This window comes from Balearica regulorum, chromosome Z (genome assembly GCF_011004875.1).
Source record: "Balearica regulorum gibbericeps isolate bBalReg1 chromosome Z, bBalReg1.pri, whole genome shotgun sequence".
In the NCBI taxonomy this organism is placed as follows: domain Eukaryota; kingdom Metazoa; phylum Chordata; class Aves; order Gruiformes; family Gruidae; genus Balearica; species Balearica regulorum.
In genome coordinates, this window is record NC_046220.1 from 72,329,950 (window position 1) to 72,351,714 (window position 21,765).

Genomic DNA, 21,765 nt, shown 5'->3' on the forward strand with positions numbered 1-21,765 from the left:
TGAGTTCTCAACAAAGAAGAAAAGGAGACTTATAGTCATAGGGGACTCCCATGTGAAGGGTACAGAGGGCTCGATATGCAGGGCAGACCCTCCTCTCAGAAGTCTGCTGCCTCCCCAGGCCCCTTGTCAAGGACATCGCTAGGAAACTCCCCAGCCTGTTACAGCCCTCTGACTATTACCCACTGCTGCTCCTCCATGTGGGTGGGGAGGAAGCAGAGGTACACACCACAAAAGGGATCAAAAGGGACTTCAGGCTCTTAGGGCAGTCACTGAAGGATTGGGGAGCGCAGGTAATATTCTCCTCCCTCCTTCCAGTTAAGGGCAGCAATGGTGGGTGGAACAGGTGGACACAGTCCATAAATGCATGGCTCCATGGCTGGTGCCAACACCACAACTTTGGGTTCTTTGACAATGGGACGGCCTACACAGCACCGGGCCTGATGAACCCTGGTGGGATTCATCTCTCACAAAGGGGCAAGAGGATCTTTGCCCAGGAACTAGCGAGGCTCATCGACAGAGCTTTAAACTAGGCTCGAAGTGGGAGGGGGATAACATCGGGCTTGCCAGCGACATCTTATGGGATGATGTGCCCAGGTTGGAGGGACGGGGCACTGGCGAGGGCCCTCAGCCTACTGCTCAGAGATGTGCTGGATGCACTACAGCATGCTCAAAGCCTAGAGGAGACGAGCCGGGGCCTCCGGATGCAACAAGAACCAATGGGGTAACACTGGGAAGATACACCAAAAGAATCCCAGCCACCCCAGCCAATAAGTCAGCCTCATCAGGGGCACAACTGAAATGCCTCTACACGAACACATGGAGCATGGGGAATAAACAAGGGGAGGGAGACGTGTGTGCCTGCAAGGCTATGACCTTACTGGCATTACAGAGATGTGGTGGGATAGCTCCTATGACTGAAGTGTTGGGATGGAAGGGTACAGGCTCTTTAGGAAGGACAGGCAGGGGAGATGAGATGGGGGCATTGCCCTCTATGTCAATGACCAGCTGGAGTGCATGGAGCTCCACCTGGGGATGCATGAAGAGCCCACTGAGAGCCTATGGGTGAGGATTAAAGGGAGGGCTAGGGCAGGGGACATCATAGCAGGGGTCTGCTACAGGCCACCTGACCAGGGAGACCAAAAAGATGAAGCCCTCTATAGGCAGATAGGAGCAGCCTCACACTCACAAGCCCTGGTCCTTATGGGGGACTTCAGTGATCCCGACATCTGCTGGAGAGACAATGCACCTGAGCGCAAGCAGTCCAGGAAGTTCCTGGAATGTGTTGATGACAACTTTCTCCTCCAAGTGACAGAGGAGCCCATGAGGAGAGGTGCCATGCTGGACCTTATTCTCACCAATAAGGAGGGCCTGGTGGGGGATGTCAAGCTCAAGGGCAGCCTTGGCTGCAGTGACCACAAAATGGTGGAATTCAGGACCGTCAGGGCAGTGAGGAGGGCGTGCAGCAAGCTCACTACCCTGGACTTCAGGAGAGCAGACTTTGGCCTCTTCAGGGATCTGTTTGGTAGAATACCATGGGACAGACCCCTGGAAAGAGGGGCCCAAGACAGCTGGCTAATATTCAAGGGTCACCTCCTCCGAGCTCAGGAGTGATGCATCCCAACAAAGAGAAAGTCAAGCAAAAACACCAAGAGGCCCTCGTGGATGAACAAGGAGCTCCTGGGCAAAGTCAAACACACAAAAAAGGAAGCCTACAGAGGGTGGAAGCAAGGGCAGGTAGCCTGGGAGGAATACGGAGAAACTGTCTGAGCAGCCAGGGAGCAGGTTAGGACAGCCAAAGCCCTGATAGAAATTAGTCAGGCCAAGGATGTCAAGGACAACAAGAAAAGCTTCTATAGGTATGTTAGTGAGAAAAGGAGTGAGAAAATGGGTGACCTGGTTACCCAGGACGTGGAGAAGGCTGAGGTACTCAATGACTTCTTTGCCTCAGTCTTCACTGGCAAATCCTTGACACTGCCCAGGTCGCAGAACGCAGGGACTGGGAGAATGGAGAACCACCTACTGTAGGAGAAGATCAGGTTCAAGAATATCTGAGGAACCTGAAGGTGCACCAGTCCATGAGACCTGATGAGATGCATCCACTGGTCTTGAGGGAACTGGCAGATGAAGTGGCCAGGCAACTCTCCATCATATCTGAGAAGTCCTGGCGGTCTGGCAAAGTTCCCACTGACTGGAAGAGGGGAAACATAACCCCCCATTTCTAAGAAGGGTAAAAAGGAAGACGCAGGGAACTACAGGCCAGTCAGTCTCAACTCCATGCCTGGCAAGATTATGGAGCAACCCTCCTGGAGACTATGCTCTGGCACATGGAAAATAAGGAGGTGATTGGTGACAGCCAACATGGCTTCAGTAAGGGCAAATCGTGCCTGACAAATTTGGTGGCCTGTGATGGGGTTAGAGCATCGGCGGACAAAGGAATAGCAACTGACATCATCTACCTGGACTTGTGCAAGGCATTTGACACTGTCCCGCATGACATCCTTATGTCTAAATTGGAGAGACATGGATTCAATGGATGGACCACTTGGTGGATAAGGAATTGGCTGGATGGTCGTACTCAAAGAGTTGTGGTCAACGGCTCAATGTCCAAGTGGAGAACAGCAACAAGTGGCGTTCCTCAGGGGTCGGTACTGGGACCGGCACTGTTTAACATCCTTGTCAGCGACATGGACAGTGGGATTGAGTGCACCCTCTGCAAGTCTGCTGACAACACCAAGCTGTGTGGTGTGGTCGACACACTGGAGGGGAGGGATGCCATCCAGAGGGACCTTGACACGCTGGAGAGGTGGGCCCGTGTGAACCGCATGAAGTTCAACAAGGCCAAGTGCCAAGTCCTGCACGTGGGTCGGCGCAATCCCAAGCAGAACTACAGGCTGGGTGGGGAATGGATTGAAAGCAGCCCTGAGGAGAAGGACTTGGGGGTATTGATTGATGAGAAGCTCAACATGAGCTGGCAGTGTGTGCTTGCAGCCCAGAAAGCCAACTGTGTCCTGGGCTGCATCAAAAGCAGTGTGACCAGCAGGTCGAGGGAGGTGATTCTGCCCCTCTACTCTGCTCTCGTGAGACCCCACCTGGAGTACTGCGTCCAGCTCTGGGGTCCCCAGTACAAGAGACATGGAGCTGTTGGAGCAAGTCCAGAGGAGGGCCACGAAGCTGATCAGAGGGCTGGAGCACCTTTCCTGTGAGGACAGGCTGAGAGAGTTGGGCTTGTTCAACCTGGAGAAAAGGCAGCTCCGGGGAGATCTAATTGGAGCCTTCCAGTACCTGAAGGGGCCTTCAGGAAAGCTGGTGGGGGACTGTTTATGAGGGAGTGTAGTGACAGGACAAGGGGTAATGGGTTTAAGCTGAAGGAGGGTCAATTTAGATTAGATGTTAGGAAGAAATTCTTCCCTGTGAGGGTGGTGAGGCACTGGCACAGGTTGCCCAAAGAGGTTGTGGATGCCCCCTCCCTGGAAGTGTTCAAGGCCAGGTTGGATGGGGCTTTGGGTAGCCTGGGCTAGTGGAGGGTGTCCCTGGCCATGGCAGGGGGGTTGGAACTAGATGATCTTTGAGGTCCCTTCCAACCCAAATCATTCTATGATTCTCCTGTTCTGCTCTCCTTATTTTCCAGATTGGGATGTCCTTCAGAGCTGATGTTTACTATGTGCTTTATCCTCGTGTGTGATCATGTCCTTAGAGATAAAAACGGAGCATGCAGCAATGAATGCATGCACCCAAATCTATTCCTACATTGCAATTGGTATGTGGCCACTGTATGGTCTTGGGAAAGGCCTGTGAGGTGCACTGTGTAATGTCCTTAGTGTGTCTGTGGCCACATGTGCATGTTGTAAGTTTCTGTGATATGGAAGTTTTGAAATTGAGGACTTTCTTCAAGTTCATATAAAGCATGTTTCAAAATTTAAATTTCTGTTAGTGAAAATAAACAGATGATTAAGTGATATTCTGTCATTTTTTAGTAATGTTTAAAGAAAAACCGTTTGGATTTATGTATGATACGCAAGATAAAAAAATGTGCAGACCTATATTATTTTTCTTTGTTTAAAGTTGCATTTTGGAGAAACAGGTTTGTTTTCTGGCTAGCATGTTTCTGTAAGCTTTTAGTTTATTCTGTGAAGTATGAAGAGATCAGGGAGATAACCTTCCCCCCACCCTGTAGCAAAGGGGTTGGAACTAGATGATCTTTGAGGTCTTTTCCAACCCAAACCATTCTATAATTCTAAATGAGCAAGGTTACTGTCTTTGCAGCCACATGTTTAATGAAGACACTGTATATAAATTGAGGCTGAAAAGCACTGTAAGCTTTAGGTGTTATTCTGTAACATTTAGAAACAATTTGAATGTTTTTCCTATGAATATTGAAGTATTAAACTAATAGAGTAAAAATACTAAAATACTAAAAATACTAAAAGGACTAAGTTATAAGAAAGGTTGTGAGATTTTATGAAAGTTAAAATGTACTGTGTTGAAACTTCTGGATATGAGCACTGGTCATTTGGGAAAAGATGGTTTAAAACCATGCACAGAGAATGTTATTCCAAGTATGTTTAAACTTGTTTAGAATTCATCTGAGATTAAAAGGAACTGAATAATTTGATAGGTTAAGATATAGCTTTTGATGCAGAAACAGTTCTGCCAAGATGATGCAAATCTTTCAGGTTTAAGATTCCTTCTCTATTGACAATTTTGTCTTTTCTTTCTGTCATTTCTTCCATGAAGTGTTTTTTAACAGATAATTTGAAAATACTGTTCACAGTGGAAAGGGTAAAAGTAGCTATTGTTTTTAATGAGGAAACAAAGCTTTGTAATTAGAATGTCTTGTTAAATATTATTGATTGGAAAGCAGGTGAAACTGAGGGTGAAAATGTTTGATTAGTAATTTTTGTTATCTGTGCTTCTACTCAAACTGGAAATCAAATTTAACAATGTGTCTAATGCTTTTTTGTTTGGTGAGGGAGTATTATTATATATTTAATGTTTTCTAGGTATTATCAGCCTGTGCAAACCTGGAAATTCTGGGATTCAGTCTCTTATTGGAGTACTCTGTATACCAAATATGGAAATACGGGTAGGTAGTAAGTATTTCGTAATGATGTAGGAATAATATTGGATGTTTAAATTAGCATATTGTTAACGTTTTAGCAATCTAGAGGCTTAAACATAGACTCCAGTTATGACACCACTATCCTCGAGTTTATTTGACTCCCAAGTTCAAGTCTATAATTCTATTATAAAATTCCCGTGAGAATAGAAGTACACCCTGTATGTCTGAGAGGAGGGAAGGAGGGAATGGAGGAGAGAAAAGTATATAAATTAATCTTTACTCTGGACACACGTCAAAGCAGGTTCACAGTAACTGCGGTTACGAATTTAAAGCCTAATAATCAGAGTTGAATCTGAGATAAATAAAATGGTTTCTTCCCAATTACCTGTTAAACCAAGAAATTGATGGTGGCAGCAACTAACTGTACTAAAGATTTGTAATGCAAGCAGCTTGAGCTTCTGTAGAATTCCTGGTGATAATAAGGCACAGTTCTAAACTGAACAAGCCCCTTCCCTGCTTCTCTTCTGCAGATTATTTAAGTTTTTGAAAATAAGCATGTTACCAAAAAAAAAAGAAACACTGAAATAAATACACCAATTTTATCATTCTCTAGAAATCTCAACTTCAGTATTAATAGTGAACAAAAGGACAATTTTTGTAAATCTGTAAAATTCCTGTTGTGGTTTTCTTGATAGCGCGGTCTGCTTGAAGTTCTCTATGATATATTTCGCCTTCCTCTGCCTGTTATCGCAAAAGAATTTATTGAGGCACTTCTCAGTGTAGGTAAGTACTTAGAAGCAGTTCATGTAAGAGTTCTGTCTGAGGCTTTTCTACAAATTCAAACCCTTCACTGTCTCCTCCATATTATAAACTATGTCAGTATTAACTGTTTTATCACTGAATTCATTGGGTGAGTTAAGTCCTGTTTAAAATTCTTATCAACTGTTAAGTGTTGTAAGTTTGATAAAGGATCAGCATAATGGAGCATTTACACTGGTGGGTTGGCCCTGGCTGGACCCAAGTCCCCACCAAAGCTGCTTTATCACTCCTTCTCAGCTGGACAGTGGAGAGAAAATACAACGAAAGACTTGAGATAAGGACAGGGAGAGATCACTCACCAATTACCACCACAGGCAAAACAGATTCAACTTAGCAAAAATTAATCTAATGTATTATCAATCAAATCAGAGTAATGAGAAATAAAACCCAATCTTAAAACACCTTCTCTCATCTCTCCCTTCCTGGGCTCAACTTTACTTCCAGTTTTCTCTACCTCATCCCCACCCCCAGCACAGGGGGACAGGGAATGGGGGTGTGGTCAGTTCATCACACATTGTCTCTGCTGCTCCTTCCTCTTCATGGAGAGAACTCCTCATGCTCCTCCCCATCTCCAGCATGGGGTCCCTCCCAGGGGAGACAGTCCTTCCCAAACTTGTCCAGTGTGACTCCTTCCCACAGGCTGCAGTTCTTCACGAGCTGCTCCAACTTGGGTCCCTTCCACAGGGTGCAGACCTTCAGGACCAGACTGCTCCAGCGTGGGTCCCCCGCACGGTCACAAGTCCTACCAGCAAACCTGCTCCAGCCTGGGTTCCTCTTTCCATGGGGCCACAGGTCCTGTCAGGAGCATGCCCCACAATGGGCTTCCCACAGGGTCACAGCCTCCTTTGGGCATCCACCTGCTCCAGCTTTGGGTCCTCCACAGGCTGCAGGTGGATATCTGCTCCACCATCAACCTCCATGGGCTGCAGGTGGATGGTCTGCCTTACAATGGTCTTCTCCATGGGCTGCAGAGGAATCTCTGCTCTGGAGCACCTCCTCCCCTTCCTTCCACACTGACCTTGGTGTCTGCAAAGTTGTTCCTCTCATATTCTCACTCTTCTCTCTGGCTGCAAAAAACTGCTGCTTGGGGTTTTTTTAATTTTTTTTTCCCTGTCTTAAATATGTTATCCCAGAGGCACTACCATCGTTGCTGATGGGCTTGGCCTTGGCCAGCAGTGAATCCATCTTAGGGCCAGCTGGCGAGCTGGCGTTGGCCCTGTTGGGTATAGAGGAAGCTTCTAGCAGCTTCTTGCAGAAGCCACCCCTGTAGCCCCCCCTACCAAAACCTTGCCATGCATACCCCGTACATAAAAGGCCAGGTAAACACATTAGTACAAATTAGACGACTTTGAAGTGTTAGAAGCATTAGCACTGTAGAAGTATTAGTGAAAATTACATAAAGTTATTACACAATATATAGAAAAGACTGTTTATCTCAACTGCACTTTAGCAGACTTACTTTTCCTAGGGCAAGTGTATGCTGCTTCATAGACTCAGAGAATGGTTTGAGTTGGAAGGGACCTTAAAGCCCATCTAGTTCGAACCCCCCTGCCATGGGCAGGGACACCCTCCACTAGACCAGGTTGCCCAAAGCCCCATCCAACCTGGCCTTGAACTCTTCCAGGGAGGGGACATCCACAGCTTCTCTGGGCAACCTGTTCCAGTGCCTCACCACCCTCACAGGGAAGAATTTCTTCCTAATATCTAATCTATGTGTTTATATTTAGCAGAGTGAGTCTTTTGTCTTTAGAATTACTCCTTTGTAAACTCAATCCATTTATAATTGTCCCATTAAAACTGTCCATATTATCTTGTTCTAGATCCAGGCAGGTTTCAGGACTGCTGGAGACTTTCTGATGGCTTTGTAGCTGCTGAAGCTAAAACTATATTACCCCATCGAGCCAGGTCAAGGTGAGCATTTAGTGAACTTAGTCTAAAGCCTGGTTTTCGTTTTGTGGTGATGTTGAAAAAATATTTGTTTTTCTTGCAGGCACAGTAAGAAATTAACTTCCTAAACTGTTTCCATACTTTTTTTTTCTCCTTAGGCCTGATCTTATGGATAATTATTTGGCTTTAGTGCTTTCAGCTTTTATTACCAACGGACTTCTAGAGGTAACGAATGAGTTTTAAGTTTGAATGTATGCTTGTTACTTTTTTTTCCTATAAACATTAGAATAAGATGTTATACATGTTGTAATAATTTTTTAACTTCTTGAAGGGTCTGGTTGAAGTGATCACAAGTAGTGATGACCACGTATCTGTTAGAGCAACTATCCTTTTAGGAGAACTTTTGCACATGGTGAGTAAAACTTTTTACTGAGAATAAGTAGTATTAGTAGCTAGTTGTAAATAGATATTTCCTATTATAGCTTTGAATTTGTGTTACAAACTTGGAACATCTACTTTGCATCAGAATAGTGGGTTAATTTACATCTTTTGGCACTTGATATATTAAAACCAGCATGAATCAATAGGTAGACAGTTTGGAAAGTATTGAAAGTGCTGGGGGTTCTGCTTCAAGGATAATCCTCAGCTGTCAAACTCTCACCAGTACACTTCCTTGCCTCAGTAGCCAGTTGTATTTTTAAGCTGGAGTCCTACAAACTCACCCATCAGTTACTGTATTTGGGAGAAGGACCATTGCTGATTTTTTTTTTGTTTTTCTTAGAATGATGGTAGCCCTCTGGCAGTGTGCTTAGCTTTCTGCCTTACAGGCTAGGCAGATGAAACTTTTTTCATGTTCAGTTTGATATGTCTGGGGCACTTGATGTTATTCATTCGGGCAACTCCAACTTGGTGGAGTGCTTTCAGCACTGCTATGGGTAGCCCCTGCTACAGAGAAGCTGAAAGGACCTTGCTTTGTTCCACTTCCCTCTACATATCATATCTTTTTACAGTAGCTTCTCTTTCTTAACCTAAACTATTTTGGTATAGAGAGGATATTATTGTTTCCATATACACTCTAGTGCTGCCTTTCAGCCTCCCAAGGAGCCATTAGTCATATGTGAAGCGATACAGTTTACCTTTCCTGCAAAACAATTCTTTTTCATATCCTTTCTTGATGACAAAAATATCATATCCAGCAAAGCACTTTTTAATCAGTCTTCTTGTGGTTTTTATTACTCTTTTTTCTAAATAAAACTCTTTGTAAGAGATGGCAAGATTGTGAAATACAACATTATCTTATAAAAATTTGAATATGAGTTATCAGACATAGCCTGAATCTTCAGAGTGGACTCATTTCAGTGGTGCTTAATGCTCCAGAAAACAAGATCACAATCTTCAGGTACAGGATTGCTTATTACTACAGTGATTTACAACAGCTCAGCTCCTCAGCCTGGATCACAACCACAACAAAGCTGTTCTTTAGTCTCTTCAGTGATTTTTCTTTAAATGGGGGAATTTCTTGAGTATTCAGTCAGCCATGTAGTTGAAAAAGAGGAATCTGTAATGATACATGTTATTTTTCTGGTTCCCAGAATACTTTTGAATGAGAGTGACACTTACTGATATTTGAGTATTCTGCAAAGCATAAGTATTTTTTGGTTTTCTGAAGAGATGATTCATTAGTCAGAGATGACTGTTTATCAAAATACTGAACAAATATTTGTACTGTTATTTAGTTTTAAGAGATGAAGTAATTTATCTATCTTCCTTATTCTTTAGTTTCCAAAAATATTTGCAGAACTACCTGTGTTTCCCAAAATAAAAGCAATTAAATGTTTAGTAACTTCGGAAATTATGTTATTAATAATTTTGTGTGTGTGTGCAGAAAGATTTTAATAGAAATCAACAACTTAAATTTATTTCTGATTTTAGATTTTTTAGTACTTTTATACATATGACATAAGGATATCTGATGCTTTGCAAATTTTTCCATGTTACCACTTAAAAACCACCAACGAAAGCAATACAGATTAGTAGACTCTGAAATCTAAAATTGTCTTGAGTTACTTTCAATTATATTTCAGATTGATTAATTACATCAAATATTCAAAATGGTGTGTTTAATTATTGCTCTGACATTATGCAAAAGGTAGTTTTGTTGTCATGCATTTGTGAAAGTTCTGTGAAAAGTGTTAGATTCTTCAAATGTTGATCCTAACAAGATGGCTGAAAATATTGTAATGAATTATTCTAACTGGTCTTTTGCTTTTAGGCAAACACCATTCTTCCTCATTCTCACAGCCATCACTTGCACTGCTTACCAACGCTAATGAATATGGCAGCATCTTTTGACATCATGAAAGAGAAAAGACTGTAAGAATTCTAAGTTACATTTAAAAGCAAAAATATTTATATCTCCTTTTCCTGCTACAGTTGGGTGAAAACCTACATTTCCAAGTTTCCTGGTGGCTGAAACCACTAGTGTCTTTATTTAAAAGCAAACAAATGCATGCATATAGAAATGCTCTGTCACACTTACTAGGGAAATAGTTTCCAGTGCATCATTCCAAAAGTGTTTACAGTAACAATTCAGAAATTTGGAAAGAAAGTTTTGATAATAGATTTCAGAACACTTTTGCATAGACTGCAAGGTTTTTACACAGAATTTTTCTTAAGTGAACTCTTAAGGCACTGTCTGACTGTTTGGCAGTCATGGTCCTGATCAAATGAGATGTGTTTAGGCATCTGACTCCAAGAAAAAAAAGTTTATAGAAGCTTTTTATTCCTCTTTGAACTAGAAATACTTTAATTTTGAGATTTTAAAAACCTATTTTTTTAATTTTGTTTTACTTATTTTTTAAAATTTCTCTGTAAATCCACTAATCTTGCAATTAAACCTTTGAAGTGCTTTGTCATAAAATACCGTGTCCTGGGTACTTCACACAATTTAAACCTCCTCATGAAAGAAGTCAGATAATTTGGTAGATTCATGTGTCTTTAAAATGTGTCTCTGTAACTCAGTCTTCTTATTTGCATTTCTTTGTAGACCATTTAAATTGAGTATGTTGGAGTTTTTTCTAATAGTAAGGGAAATGTTTTTAATTACTCTTCCCATTTCTGATCTGCCTTGTCAGATCGGTATTCTGATAAATATATCATAACTCTCTATTTTGGCTTTCATTGTGTTGTCAGTGATAAATTTACAGAATCTTTCTGAACTGTTACTGTGACGTGATAAATGCTGCTTGTAGAGTGCTTCCAAGAAACATGCTGCTCTTCTGCTTTTTAGTTTTGACGGTTTCTAATATGTCAATAGAAGATTTTGATATGTGAAAAGACAGTTCTCTTTCAAAACAGGCATATCTGAAACTCTGACACGATATTTCACTTGGTCAAAGCTGTGGGATGAGAGGAAGGATGAAGAGCAGAAGGGATATATTTGTGGATTACCTGCAGTTTTCTTGCTTTTTTGCATTTGTTGGAAGAAAGTAATTTTGTAGAAGTGGGGTTTTTTTTCGTTTTGGGGAGGGGGGATCTCAGTTTTGGTGAATGTTCTGTGTTATTTCATACTCTGAAAAACTGTAACAGATTAAATTTATGTAATTTAGATAAGTGACCAAATTTGAAGGTATTTGTCTGAAGATAATATTAAAAAAAAAAAATTTTCCCACCCTATGAGATTTTTTGTTTATGGGGAAGAAAGGTAGACTTACCTCCTCATTTTTAGACTTCCTTATTTTATTTGCTCAGCTGGTTGATTTTTTTTGTACTAACACTATTTTGTAATTAACTGTTTCTGCCCTTGTCAACTGTCATTTCTATTACTTCCTATCTTTTCCTGGAAAACTTCTTGTGTACTGTTGCTGTGCTGTTTAGATACAAAGAGCAGGAAACATACTACTGATACTCCTGCCCCCTTCTGGGGAGAAAAAAAAAAAAAGAGAATTTACAAGAAATACTTTGTTAGTCAAAGCCCCCTCAACTCTCAACTTTAGTGCAGAGCATTGATCTACTGTGATGTGTCACAATATTTTATCAACTTTATAGTATCTCTCATGAACTGTGATAGACACCACTAATTGCAGAGTAGAAGGAGAGGTATCAGTAAGGCTCCTTCTTCAGTACTAGAAATTTGGAGAGATAATTTTCTGTATAATTTTAGTACAAGACTAAGACCTATGGATGTATGAAAACTTGTATCAAGAAAATTCTGTTCTTTTTATTTCCTTTTGGAATTATTAGTTGGTTCTTTCTTGAGCTATTTTTAATTATTCAAATTATAGCACTGGTGCTCTTTAGTTGGGTAACAGTTGCCAAATTATGATTATAGTATTTTTTTTTCTATTAGACGAGCAAGTGCTGCACTCAACTGCTTAAAACGTTTTCACGAGATGAAAAAAAGAGGACCTAAACCTTACAGCCTCCATTTAGATCATATTATTCAGAAAGCGATCTCAACACACCAAAAAAGGGATCAGTACCGTGTGCAGAAAGACATCTTTATTTTAAAGGTATTACCATTATTCATTTTTCAAGACTGAATTTGACTTTGTATTTTGGAGACTTAGATCCTGCCCCCCAAGCTTCACTCTCTCATCCAGTTCAGAGCCATTTATGTGCTTTCTTTGTAGTATTTTTTTTCACTGAATTTGTCTTGTAGTTAACTTGTGGATACTGTATTGTACTTCTAGAAATTGAGGTGTGAAATTCCAATGATTTTTCATGCTTTTTAGGGCCAGTTGTGGTCTCTTACTATTAGATTCTTAAAGCAGTACTATAACCATGCAATTACTTTTAAATGCGAATAACTGTGGAGCGTAGCCCTTTTAATGACTGTTATTTGAACAGTAAGTATATCATGTGACAAGACTGAAAAAAATGATGCAAGGGAACTTACTGTAGTTTTTCTTGTCTGTATTCCAGGATACAGAAGAAGCACTTGTAATGAATCTTCGAGACAGCCAAGTTCTCAATCATAAAGAGAATCTTGACTGGAATTGGAATCTAATAGGGACCATACTGAAGGTGAGCTTAAAAAGGGCATGATATTATTACTTTTATGAAATTTTTTAGGAAAAAAAAAAAGTATGTTTCACATGTGAGCTTTGGCTTTCTAATAGCAATTCTATAGTAAATCACATAATCTGTTTTATTTCAGAATATTAGAATCTCATGGGTTTAATCAGTGCTGATACAGTCTCTTTGTATACAACCCTTAAGCTATATGCAAAAATATACTACTGTTAAATTCACAAATTCTGTAATAAGCAGTATTACATTTTATATAACTTTATCTGTACAGAAATAAACTTTACAGAATTAGCTGTAATTACTTTAAAGCTGATAATACTTTAGACTTCAGTCCAAACTTCACAAATCCAAGACTTCAAATCCAAGGGATACCACCTTGTTCAGTTTCATAGCAGATTTCTTTATGTAATGAGAGCTGTAGTTTAAGGCTGAAGGTAGGTTATAGACCAAGCCACACAAGCTTCAGTGGTATGCAGCTTCACTGTATGTTTTTAACTGATACAACTACTCCCATACCATCAAGTTCATTACAAAATGTGTTTGTTTTTATAAAATAAAGCAAATATCCCTGACAGAGAGGGCATTATCTTAGAAACATGTATCTTAAAAAAGAGAGGCAGTCTCTTATAAGCAGAAAACTTACTTTCTTCGAATAAGAAAACTTTCTGAGTGAGTACTCGGTATAGTCTTTGAGCCAAAATAGTTTGTGTTACTCTATGCATCAAAGCCATCCTTCGGTTGTCACCCCCAAGTAACATTTTCTGTCTTCTTTACTGTGTTGTTATAAAGATGGTGAAAGCACAAAAAAGGATTAATGGTGACAATCAAAGTCAAGATTATATTGGGGGGGAAAAAAAAACCAAACAAACCCCAAACAACAAAATAAACCAACAAAAAAACAACCCAAATTTGAAATGTTTCTCTGGTTTTTTCAGGGACAGATAAACTTGCGAGAGCAAGAATCTGTCTGGTATAAAAACCTGAATATGTGTATCACTGTAGCCTTGCTCCACCAAATTTCACTGTTTACAGGCTTTTTACTGCAATTACTAGACTTACTGAATTACTAGATATCTTTGATTTAATATTAAATATATTACCAAGAAACTGTTCTTCAGAGTCTCACTTAAAATGTCAATTGTCAAAATACTACACAGACCATTAATATGTGGTTGATCACTAAGGTGTTGAGGTTTTTTACCTGAAATTTAGGTCAAACTGTCAGTTTCCCTGCTATCTCAGACCTCCACAGCAGTATATTTTCTAGTGTCCTGTGAAACAGTTGCTAATGTCTCAAAATCAGGGACTTCTGTCTTTCAGAATGAGAAGTTTGTCTGTTTTTCTGGTTTAATTCTAACCACTTCTGTTCCTGTTAAACTGCACAACACCAGCATAAAGTAAGATAATGTTATCAGAGTGGTCCATCTTTAGTCTTTGAGGAGGATCCAGATTCCCCAGTTTGGACTTCACTATCTTATGTGGCTACTCACCTCCCTCTTGTCTGTTGCACCCTTAAGGCTGTAGAGCATCAGCTTTCTAACAACCTCACTGTCCCTTACTTGCCTTTTTTACTTGCTCAGCTGTCTAAGCTGCTAAAAGAGCAGCAAAAGTGGCAGTGGTCAGGATGGAGGAATTGCATCTTTGAAGCTCTGCTGTCAAGCACATACTTTATCTGGCACTTACTAATGTAGTCAGTTTTACTAATTGTTAATTAATGCACTGTATGTCTTAATACTGGTACACTAATTGGAAACGTAGAACTGTACTGCTTACATTGGAAAGAAGAATGTTTGATGCACTTTTTTCCATTCCTTCCTAGAAGTGACTTACTAGTAGCAACAAAAGTAAATCTGAAACCATAGAGACAATAGATGGCTGTAAAACCAGAGGAAAACATAATAGGGAGAAAGGATAGGCCCAGGAGAGAGTATTATGACTTCATGTGATCCTTCTTAAAATATCTAATTGAAGTATCAACAGAAGAGTTTAAATACCATTTTAATAAGCAATATTTAAGTGAGCTGTAACAGAATAATGTTTAATTTTACAGCAAATCTGATTAATAGTGAAACCAACAACAAAAAATTATTTCCCTATTATGCATATCAAATTTGGTTTTTTTACAGAGAAGAAACTGAGCAAAATAGCTTATTTTTCATTAGCTTTTCATAGTTTGCTGTTTTCATTAGAATTGTGGTCTTGTACACATAGTATGTGACTTACATTCTGTGTTCTCTAGAAAAAAATTGAACCGTTCTTGGAGCAAGAAGTACGGGCTTTTCAATAAAATAAGGATTTTTTAATAGGTAACATTAGATGCAAGAAAATTTACCTTCCTAATTATTAGGTAAATATAACTATAATAGAGATGAGTAAATTTTAGTGACTAATCAAGGACTGAGGTACAACTTTTCATTTAATGCTATATTTACTGTTTTTCTAGTGGCCGAATGTAAATCTAAGGAACTATAAAGATGAACAGTTGCACAGGTATGTAAAAATTATGTAGATTTCCTTTGAAGAAAGAAATTTGGAGAAAATGGGTTTTAATATTGCAGTAAAGTTGGAAATGTCACATTTCTAAAACTTAAATAGGTAAGCAGTAAAAATGAAAACTTAGATAATTAGGTTGCAGTATTTGCTTTAAATGAACAGGTCTTTAAGCTTTAGTGGTTTCTTTTCTGTGCATAGATACTTTATATATTTATTCACTTAACAACAATCATACCAATTTTGCAAACACCCTATTTCATTTCAAACCTTAAAGTATTACCTCTTTGGTATTTCATACATTAATGTTTGATGTCAGCATTTGACAAATTTTGACAGAATAAATCTACAGTTGTACAGTCACATAGTTATAGCTTTCATCAAAAACCAAGACGATGTTATTTCTAGTTGATACTAATGGCAGGGGAAGCGTGTGTGATTTGGCAAACAAAACAAAAAAAAAAACACCAAAAAACCAAACCAACAACCCCACAGCAACAAAAGGAAGTATAGCTTTGGCTCCTTTCATGTCTGTTGGCATTAAGACTTTTTTTTACTTAAAAGTGTTACTAATTAGTTTTTGGATGTCACTTTTAACATGCATATCAGAAGTTGATTTGATTAAATTATTTTGAAGAGTAGTTCTGTATTTGTAGGCATGGAAAGCTACTTGTACATGAATTTGAGGAAAAACCTAAAGTTAAAACATATGCTGAAAGGCTCACGCTGCTCCATTTTAAATTTTTACTAAAAAGTAATCAGGCTACTTTTATACAGGGTTCCCAGCATTAAAGTGGTAGTCCCATTGTAATCATAGCCATAATTTAACTTTGCATTTGTGGTTTTTTTCTTCCCCATACATTAATTGCCAATCTGTACTTTGTGATAAAGGATTATTTTCCAAATCAGGTGGTTTATAACGTTGCTTCTCTAAAGCAATGTCTGCAGTCTTGGCTGTGACACCCACACCCACCCCTCTACCTACCTGCCTGGGACAATGTTCCTGTTCCCTGGTTATGTGCTGCTCTCAGCATTGTTCAATGCCTAAATAATTTAATTCCAAATAAATTGACAAAATACAGGACTGAGTGAGTGTAAAACTGAAATGGTTCGTTGATCCTTTCTGCAGGTTTGGGGGTTAGATGCTTTGATGGTTTTAACATGCTATTGTGCTTGTTTAATTAAAACTAATTATGCCTGAATCTTTCTAGTTTCACTGCCGATCATAAAAATTTTTCAGCCACTTTGTTTTTGAAGTGTAAAGTACATTTCTTTGTCCTTCTGTAAGTTGATTTTTTTAAAATTCTTTTTTTACTGTTAAGTGTTCTTGTGATGATCTTACGGCCATTAAAGTGAAATTGCAGATATCTTTGATATAGATTCCTTCATTTTATAAAGATACTATTAATGCAATGTGTATATACATATGTATGTGTACGTACATACCTATACACACATACTTAACTATGCATTATACACACACACACACATAAGTGTATGTGTTATTTATTGCTAAATTTAAAGAAGCCCTCATTTCCTTTATAATTGGTCCTGTGTTTGGAGTTGGGGATAGTGGCTTACTTTTTATTACCTAAAGATGCAGTGCTTTAGTTAAGTTTTCTTAATGCTTGGCATATCTACTTTCAGACAGAACATTCTGTGTTACTTTAAAGCACAAATGTGTGTTTATTTTTTGACGAAGAATTAGCGAAGGGAAGCTCTTTGAAGATTTATTCCTGCAATACAGAACTCAAGCTATATTGTTTACTGTAATTTCAAAAAATCTGAATGAAACTGTGTTTGCGATCACTGTGTTAGGCTTCAGAAATGCTTAACTGAGGTGAATGAAGATACTGTTACTGAATAAGTATGGCCTTTTCCTGGCAGAACACAAAAATGTGTATTTCACAGAAGTGTTAACTCTTACAACTGAAGAAAACTCATGTCACGGATTCTTTTTTAGCTCTTTAAGTCTAGATAGTACAGTCCTTGAAATTCAGCACTGGATAAATTACAGCAGAATAAATTACAAGCATGAGGATCAGAAGGAAGCTATGGCTTCTAAGAGCACAGAGATTTTTGAGTTCCTTTGTTTCTTTTAAGTCATGGCATAGAAACCCCTTTATAACACACAGTACAACTGCATCTCTGAAATTGTGTCTGGATAGACTCATTACTGCTACTTGCTACTCTTGATAACTTATGAAAATTTATTGCCAATCGGCTAATATAGTGATAACATACTTTTTCTACCAGCACCATTTTGTACTGTGAGACTGTCCTTGTCATACTGAAGAACAGCAAATTCTTTTTTACTTTCCATAGGTTTGTAAGGAGATTACTGTATTTTTACAAGCCCAGCAGTAAACTGTTTGCCAACCTGGATCTGGACTATGCCAAGGCTAAGCAGCTCACTGTGGTGGGTTGTCAGTTTACTGAATTTCTTCTTGAATCAGAAGAGGTAAGAAATTTTCAGCTGCAAGACTAGAGGAGTGGTGCTGCTGTATGCCACTTAAAGGAAAAAAACCTAAAATTTAGTAAAGACTTCTGTAAACTTTTTGGGTGTTAAGTCTAAAATGATCAGTGTAATTAAGAAATATAATTTAATATCTTAAATTGTCCAGATGAGACACTGAGGAAGATGACTGTGTTTAAGTAGAAGTTTTATTAAATACAGCTTTACTAAATGCAACTTAGGGTTTAGAGTAGTTTGGGCGGTTTTTTGTTTGGTTGGTTTTGGGGTTTGGGTTTTGTTGGTTGGTTTTTTTGGTTGGTTGGTTGGTTGTTTTTTTAGTTTTTGCTATGTATGTCCTTCTTTTTTCTTGTTTGCTAAAGACTTTTATGCCTCAGGCCAGAGAAATTGTCATGGAACAATCCTTTTCCTGGAAAGAATAGAATTGGTCCTAAGATGTCTCCAAGCTAAGCTCTCTCTATTTGCTTTGAACCTTTTTCTTTAGCCTGAAATGTGTTTGCCAGCCAGCATTTATATTTTGTATCTGTAGTGTGTGTGTACCTTTTAAGAAACGATGGATTTCAGTAAAGGAGAGAGACAGTTCGTGTTACTAGTAAGTGCTATTACTCTTTGTGTTACTAGGATGGACAAGCTTACCTGGAGGAATTGGTTAAAGATATTGTCCATTGGCTCAACTCTTCATCAGGAATGAAACCTGAACGTAGTCTTCAAAATAATGGGTTACTAAATACCCTTAGCCAGCACTACTTTCTTTTTTTTGGTACTCTCTCTTGTCACCCCCATGGAGTGAAAATGCTGGAAAAATGTAATGTTTTTCAGTGGTGAGTGTTTTTATTCTGCTTGAATTGTGCTTATGGGTATAATAGTGATGAGAATTGTAAACTGTGCATGAGGACCACCATCTGTTAAGCTGAAAACTTTACAGTTCTTTTGATTTACTTACAAGTAAAGATCCCCAGTTGTGAGGGTTTTTGGCCTTCTTTTTAAGAAGGGGTCTTTTAGTCTGTCATTACTGAACAGGTAGGGTGATTGTGTCACAAAATAGCTTACTCTTTCCTGTCCACATCTATCTGAAAGAAATTAATATCAGGAAGGATGATACTGTACTGAAAAGACAGGAAAAGAAAAAAAGAAAAGAAAAAAACAACACCCCAGCAAAACCCAAATCAAACCAAAAAAACCACACAAACCACTAAAAACTGCAGATACCATACTGTTTGCAAAATGTGTTGATCCATGTTGTACCTAAACTTCAGTCCGATGTATTTGAGTGAAGCTGTGAAATTCAAACTTTCTTCAGGTACAAACTAACTTGCATTCCTTTAGGAATAAATTGGCTAGTGGCTAATACCAGTTTATTTTAAATAGGGTAAAATTTAAACAAAAATACAGGTATTCTGATGTACTTTTTTTTAATTAAGTTGTTTTCATTGATTATTAGAATGCAAGTTTTTACTGGCTTCAGAAAATTTATTTTACAGTGAAATCTAGACAGTTAATAGGACCAACCTTATGGCAAACTTTATACACAGAATGTTTTGCAATGAGGAATTGTTCACAGAGCATCATGAACATTAATTTTTGTACTCATAATCACTAATTAAAGTATGCTGACAAAATTAGTACACAGCAGTTATAAAAATGTTAGTTTGGGCTTTTTCTCCTTGCAATTTAGTGGTTGGTTTGGTCCGCATTTGAGTCGAACAGCTCTAACAGTTTAAAGTTACTCCATTTCATAGGAGAACTTAGTTTGTATTCTGCATTTATAGAAATGAAAGTGTAATTCAAAGGTTAGTTTAAATTATTGACTGAATAAATAAGTGGGTTTAAGTGGGTTCAAATACTAATTTTTATTTTCTTTTCCTTCCCTTCCTCCCTCCCCCTTGCCTCCAGTCTTCTTAATCTTTGTTCTTTGAAGAACCAGGATCACTTGTTAAAATTGACTGTTTCTAGTTTGGATTACAGCAGAGATGGGTTAGCAAGAGTCATCCTTTCTAAAATCCTGACCGCAGCAACTGATGTAAGTTTCATTCAACTTACATTACATTGTTATTTGCCACTAGACATTTATTTTGTCATTCAAGGTATATGACAGAGAAGTGAAACTTCTATTCATGTAGTTCTTGAATTTGCTGTGACCTTCACGCTGTATATCGTACTTGTGCTCAAGAAATAGTCATTCAAATTGAGATTTCTCTCATGTATGAAGGGGGTTAAAGTTTTGCATAAACCATGTGTAACATTATTGTCAAGGTCAGCAGACATCCTAAATCAGTCGTGAAGGTCTTGTTTTCACAAAGAGAAACGTATGTTTCTAGCAGTAATAAACATGTTAACCTTCCAGTGGTAGATACTGTTTTGATAATGATTGAGGTTACTGTGGTAGAACTGGGTAGAAGCTATAGCTCATGGAATGAGAGGGTGGTTGAGAAATAGGCACTGGGATTTGTACTTCTGAATCAAAGAAGGTGAGTGGAAATAAAACTTATGTAGACTTGGGAGAGAAAGCTCTTGAACTTTTAAGAAAAGAGAAATCAATCAGGTGTAACATAGAAGACAAGCAAGCATTGATGTCTGGGAAATGACAATTAGTAAGTTGAAATCTAACTAGGAAAGAATTTTTATTACTTCAGGGAGAGCTATTCCTCTGTCACTGGACAAGATAGAATGTATTCTAGAGTGGATACAAGAGGTATTCCCTCTTGTAGAGGTAGATGCTAGTTTTCAGTGTCTCATCATATCTTGGAAGAGGAGAGGGAAAGAAAGAAAGAAAGAAATAGAGGATATTTCTCTGAGACTATCACAGATAGGATGATTCTTATAGGTAAAGAGTGGAGCCTGAAAATAGTAAAGATAGTTGGGGTTGAAGGAATGACTCATTGAAAGAAGAGGGTGAAGCTCCCTACAGAATAATTTTTAAATGACCTTTCAGTGAAGTGGTAACTTTGATTTCCTTTCTCCAAAGTTCTTTTTTCCTAGTTTGAGCAAGAAAACAGATGTTAATATGTTGTGAGGACACATGCCCATGTCTTTATTGGACTTCCAAGCTCCTGTTAGATGACTGTCAGTTAAAAGCAATTTAGACTGTGCAACTTCATTTAGCTGTTTCTATTGAGATTACGTGACAGTAGTTGTTGCCGCCTCCACCACCTTCAAGCTATTTTTACCTCATAAAAAAGGGGCCATAACTGAGGGAAGAGCACTCCAGCATTTCTGTTTGTTCCCAATGCAGCTAGTTAACAATTAGAACAAGGTCCAGGCATGCTGTTACAATCTCTTCAACAAACTATACAGTTCCAATAATAACTTGAGGCATTTCATTATGAACTAGTGTTTGTGGTTTAGATTTTGGGAAAGATTTCTTGATTCTGATATCTAAAGTATGAAGATGTAAATTCTGTTTTGAGAAGGATGCTTCCATGTTTTCAAACATCCAATACTTACACCAGAAGCTTGATTAAGGTAGGAGTGGGTTGATCTCCATCCAAATGTTCTATAAATACCTAATTTTCAACTTTTTTTATCTTGGGATGGGAGTGGGGGGGAAACAAACAGAATGCCTTCAACTCTGACACAAGTATCATAGCTGTAAGCAGACTGGCTTGAAGTGGGGTGCAGATACTGTCTGACTATACTGTCCCAAGCACATAAAAAGCCAGAAAGCAGTTGAGAGCTACTGCTGCTTTTAGTGATGAAAGTTAAAAATACAATTTCCACCTATTTGTAATTCAGCTGAATGAACAATAGGTAGTGAACACTTCTTTTACGTCAGATATGAACAGGGTAGACATCACTCTTCAGCATCTTAGCGATTAAGGAAGCTTGTAGAGCCCCCCGGTTTACCCCTTTTAAGTTCTGGCCTGTTTGGGATTGTGAAAAGGATTAGAGATCATGATCTGATCACTGACATTACCTTGACTGTTTAGTGTCAGACCATGACAGATGTTGAAGTAGAACTCTTTGGGGAAAGCTAAGAGACATTCTACAAGCTCAGAAACTTAAGGAT

General features: G+C 38.7%; 1 protein-coding gene across 2 annotated transcripts in view; it reads left to right on the plus strand.

Moving 5' to 3' along the window:
* Positions 1-21,765, plus strand: part of RICTOR (RPTOR independent companion of MTOR complex 2) — a 103,097-nt gene that overhangs the window by 44,268 nt on the left and 37,064 nt on the right. For both annotated transcript variants that reach the window (XM_075739893.1, XM_075739894.1), the window contains exons 11-22: positions 5,001-5,083; positions 5,755-5,842; positions 7,699-7,789; positions 7,924-7,990; positions 8,097-8,177; positions 10,038-10,138; positions 12,114-12,276; positions 12,689-12,790; positions 15,240-15,286; positions 17,612-17,747; positions 18,381-18,580; positions 19,653-19,779. In XM_075739893.1, the coding sequence (XP_075596008.1) occupies positions 5,001-5,083; positions 5,755-5,842; positions 7,699-7,789; positions 7,924-7,990; positions 8,097-8,177; positions 10,038-10,138; positions 12,114-12,276; positions 12,689-12,790; positions 15,240-15,286; positions 17,612-17,747; positions 18,381-18,580; positions 19,653-19,779 (1,286 nt within the window). The remainder of the gene's footprint in view (positions 1-5,000; positions 5,084-5,754; positions 5,843-7,698; positions 7,790-7,923; positions 7,991-8,096; positions 8,178-10,037; positions 10,139-12,113; positions 12,277-12,688; positions 12,791-15,239; positions 15,287-17,611; positions 17,748-18,380; positions 18,581-19,652; positions 19,780-21,765) is intronic.